The 4,853-nt window shown below is 40.4% G+C and overlaps 1 protein-coding gene across 1 annotated transcript; it reads right to left on the bottom strand.

Annotated features, from left to right (window-relative positions):
• Positions 1–1,880: 1,880 nt before the first annotated feature.
• Positions 1,881–3,313, bottom strand: LOC112084333. The gene is made up of 2 exons (XM_024153450.1): positions 2,515–3,313; positions 1,881–2,119 (listed from the first exon to the last, which is right to left on the bottom strand). The coding sequence occupies exons 1-2, from the start codon at positions 3,305–3,307 to the stop codon at positions 2,112–2,114; spliced, it is 801 nt and encodes a 266-aa protein (XP_024009218.1). The 5' UTR covers positions 3,308–3,313; the 3' UTR covers positions 1,881–2,111.
• Positions 3,314–4,853: the final 1,540 nt, after the last annotated feature.

Here is a 4,853-nt window from a genome sequence, read left to right as displayed (position 1 = left end):
TCTCGACGGTGACTCTAATATCAAAAACAGAATGTAAATAGTCCTTAGTTTCCTGAATTCCAACCTTGTCATTCCCAGAGATGATTAAATCATCCACATAAATGAGAATAACTATGATACCTGCTTGGCTCTGAAGTGTAAAGAGAGTGTGATCAGTCTCAGATCTTCGGAACCCGCGATCTAAGAGGGTAACACTTAGCTTCCGATACCAAGCCCTTGGGGACTGTTTCAAGCCATAGATTGCCTTTCTCAGCTTCAAAACCTTGCCCTGAGTCACCTGAACACCTGGTGGAGGAGTCATATAGACCTCTTCTTCTAATTCTCCTTGAAGAAATGCATTCTTCACATCCATTTGCCATAAATCCCACTCTAAGTTTGTAGCAAGGGAGAGAATAACTCTCACTGTGTGTAGCTTAGCAACCGGAGCAAATGTCTCTCTATAGTCTTCCCCATAGGTCTGTGTGAAACCTCTAGCCACCAGTCTTGCCTTGTACCTCTCGATCTCCCCATTGCTCTTGTATTTGATAGTAAATACCCACTTAGAGCTCACAGTTTTCTTCTTTCTTGGTAACTCAGCTTCATCCCAAGTGTGATTCCGAATCATAGCCTGTTTTTCTTCAGTAACAGCATCAAGCCACACCTTGTGCTCCTTTGCTTCATCATAAGTCCTTGGAACCTCTTCTTGATCTAAGACTCCTATGAACACTTGATGTTCTTGAGGAACATGGGCTAGAGAGCACACTGCTTGAGTTGGATGAGCTATAGCTTGATTATTGTAGTAGACTCTAGTATTGATCCAATTAGAAGCCGGTTTTCTGATCCTTTGGCTTCTTCTAAGCTCTTGAACCGCCGGTTCTTCTTCTGTGGGAACTGATTCCTCTTGAGTGTGATCCACGCCTAGCTCAGGTTCTTCTTGGGTTGGTGAGATCACTTGGTCGTTTTCCATTTCCTCACCAGGGGCCTCGGTCTCAGTCTCAGGTTCCTCTTCTAATGGATGTGGATCCACCTGATCTTGAGTGGATTCAGCTGGGGCTGAGCCTGTTGGTGTGCTCCCATCGTTTCTTAAGGTCTCAAGTAGGGTTCTGAGAGTAGCCGCCCTATCTGAGTTGGAATGGGGAAGATCCTTTAGATTTTCCCAATTTCTTTCCTCATAGAACCCCTTATCTTCAATAAACTTCACATCTCTGGACACTAGAACCCTCCTAGTCTCAGGAATGTAACATTTGTAGCCCTTCTGGTTAATAGAATAGCCAATGAACATCCCTTTTGTACTTCTAGCCTCAAGCTTGTTCCTTTGTTCTCCTGGAACTAATACAAAGCAAACACAACCAAATACTTTTAGGTAATCAATCGATGGCTTAGACTTGTTTAATACCTCAAATGGGGAAGCATCTTGGAGGATCCTTGTAGGGAGCCTATTGATAAGATAACAGGCTGTGACTACAGCATCTCCCCAAAACCTCTTAGGAACATTCCTATGAAACATCAAGGACCTGGCCACCTCCATAAGATGCCTGTTCTTCCTCTCAGCAACTCCATTTTGCTGAGGGGTATAAGGACAGCTTGTTTGATGGACAATTCCGTGTTGGTTAAGGTGATGCCTAAAGGCTTGGCTTGTGTATTCTCCTCCATTATCTGACCTAAACACTTTGATCTTAGCATTATAATGGTTAGTCACATATTTTTGAAAATTCATAAAGGCCTCTAGCACCCTATCTTTAGATGGTAACAAAGTGATCCAAGTATATTTAGATTTCTCATCAATAAAGGTAACAAAGTATTTGTGACTTTCTCTAGACATACATGGAGAGGTCCATACATCAGAGTGAACTAAATCAAAGCAATTTTCATAAATAGTAGATGATTTAGGAAAGACAGTTCTACAATGTTTACCCAAGATACAAGCTTCACAAGCATTATTATCAAACTTAACATCAGGTAACATCAGATTCAAAGACCTATGATGGGGATGACCCAATCTAGCATGCCACAATGCATTATTTTCAACAACAGAACTAAAAACAAAAGCATTAGATAGAGAAGATGGCTTAGTGTCTTCAAGAACATAAAGCCCATCTTTAGTAGTTCCTTGTCCAAGAAGCTTACTTGACTTAATATCCTGAAAGAAAACCTCATTAGGACTGAATATAGCATAACAGTTTAAATCAGTAGTTGCTTTCTTAATAGACAAGAGGTTAGATGTGAATGAGGGCATGTAAAATGCTTTAGATTGTTTATCAAACAGCTTAAGATCACCAATGCCTTCTATCTTAACTTTTTCACCATTTGCAATAATCACATTTCCTAATGTAGGTTTCATGTTACTAATCAATTTAGCATCACTAATCATATGATGGCTAGCTCCAGAGTCAACAATAAGCGGTTTATCACTTTTCAAGACATGATTTGCAGTATGAATTTCTAAAGAATGATCATCCACAACAGTATTAGTAGTATGATTAGTCAAGATATGATCATGTAATGCATGAAAGCTAAAGGCTTTAATCGGTTTACCAGACTCTTTAAGAGCCTTGATGAGAGCATCCAGGTCTGATTTCTTCACATATTCAGCTGAGGCCCTCATAGCAACCCCTTCCTTCTCACGGTCTGAGGGGCCAGCCTCCTCCTGAGCATGAGCTTCATTCGCCCTTGGCTTTCTCTGGTCTTTGCTGCGGCTTTGCTTGAGATGTGGATACAGGATCCAGCACTTGCTCTTCAGGTGACCCTTCTTTTTACAATGCTCACACACCCAAACCTCACGGTCCTCACCACCATAGGCTCCTTTGTTGGCTACTGCAGCTTCACCTTTGTTGGCCATCACCAAGTCGCTTCCTTTATTGCCGAAGAGACCCAAAGACCCTTGTTCCTTCTGGATCTGAGAACAGACTTCCTCCAGGCTTGGTAGTTTTGTAGCTCTAAGAAGATGCTTGATGAGATCGTTAAAAGCTGGATTCAACACCATTAGAAGAGCAAAGACCTTGTCCTGCTCTCTCCTTTCATTTAGAACCTCAGCATCAACAGTAGCAGGCCTGAGCATCTCCAGCTCTGCCCATAGAGACCTAAACTTCCCAAAGAAGGTATTGAAGTCCAGATCTCCTTGGTGAAGACAGTTAATCGCCTTTTTGACCTCAAATACCCTTGTGAGATTACATGTGTTCCCAAACACATTCTTCAGGGTTTCCCAAAGCTCCTTTGCACTCTCACAATAGGAGTAGGACTCAAGCACCGACAGATCTAGAGCTCCATGAAGGATAGCAAGCACCGTTTGATCCTCTTGGAACCATTCCACAGAATCTTTCAAAGGCATCTCCTTTCCTCCATCTTTGGTCTTGCCTTTAACATCCTTTGGATCTTCAACATGATACCAAAGGTTTCTTCCACACAACACAGCTTTGGCAGTTCTTGCCCAAAGCAGATAGTTATCAGCTCCTTTGAGCACCACAGGTAAAACAGGAACCTTGTTTCCTTCCATTAACACTCGCAGAGATGAGAAAAGGAAGAACAAAGATCGAGTATTTCAAAAGAAAAGAGGTTTGTACGGATGAATCTGGGTTTGAGTATGAACACGAAGATTTGAGGGGATGGAATAGATGAGAATAAGAGAATAAGAGATGAGAATAAGCAAGATTAATCACCAGATTTCGGAACCTGGCTCTGATACCATGAGAGAATGTAAAGATTAACAGCGGATTAAGATAAGATTAAGAGAGATTAAGAGAGTTTGAATGAAGAACACGATGAAGAGTAGAGAGAATGGTGAGAAAGAGATGATTCTCATTTCTTAGTAAGCAATTACAGCTGTATACAGATATTTAAAGTAAAAGCAGAAAGAATATACTAAAGAGATTCCTAGGCTATTCTCCAAATAAGGAAAAAAAGTAAAAGAGAAAAGCAAAAGCAGCTTTTGTCCTTATGTACAACGGTCATAAAGAGGATAAGGGGAGAGACTCTTCTTCCTTTATCTTCAAACGGTCACAAGAAGAGAGACTTGGAGGGAAAGACATCTTCTTGCTTGCTGTAGAAGTAAACCCAAGTTTAGAAGATGATCTTGTATGAATTGTACGGATTGACTTGATACAGAGTCCTAAATGTGGAAGGAGATGCATCATCTACTTGTTTTCTTATTCCTTTAGATACACCTCAAATCTCTTATGAGAATCAGAAAACTGGGACTCTTCTTACTAAAAGTCATATTCTGATCAAAATTGGCATGATAATGACAAGGGGGCGTTCTGAGACTATAAAGAGGAGGTAGAGAGTCCTAAATTTGGAAGGAGATACATCATTTACTTGTTTTCTTATTCCTTTAGATACACCTCAAATCTCCTATGAGAATCAGAAAACTGGGACTCTTCTTACTAAAAGTCATATTCTGTTCCAAATTGGCAAGATAATGACAAGGGGGCGTTGTGAGACTAGAAACAAGAGGTAGAGAGTCCTAAATGTGGAAGGAGATGCATCATTTACTTGATTTCTTATTACTTTAGATACACCTCAAATCTCTTATGAGAATCAGAAAACTGGGACTCTTCTTACTAAAAGTCATATTCTGTTCCAAATTGGCATGATAATGACAAGGGGGCGTTGTGCGACTAGAAACAAGAAGTACAGAGTCCTAAATGTGGAAGGAGATGCATCATTTACTTGTTTTCTTATTCCTTTAGATACACCTCCAATCTCTTATGAAAATCAGAAAACTGGGACTGTTTTTACTAAAAGTCATATTCTGTTCCAAATTGGCATGATAATGACAAGGGGGCGTTATGAGACTATAAAGAGGAGGTAGAGAGTCCTAAATGTGGAAGGAGATACATCATTTACTTGTTTTCCTATTCCTTTAGATACACCTCAAA

This window comes from Eutrema salsugineum, unplaced genomic scaffold (genome assembly GCF_000478725.1).
Source record: "Eutrema salsugineum unplaced genomic scaffold, Eutsalg1_0 scaffold_469, whole genome shotgun sequence".
Taxonomy (NCBI): Eukaryota; Viridiplantae; Streptophyta; class Magnoliopsida; order Brassicales; family Brassicaceae; genus Eutrema; species Eutrema salsugineum.
The sequence above is the reverse complement of the archived record's forward strand: the minus strand, read 5'-3'. Positions and strand labels throughout refer to the sequence as shown.

What these genes read in the sequence shown, in the direction of transcription:
- LOC112084333 (XM_024153450.1), bottom strand. Translation starts at nt 3,307, where the DNA reads ATGCCTTTGAAAGATTCTGTGGAATGGTTCCAAGAGGATCAAACGGTG.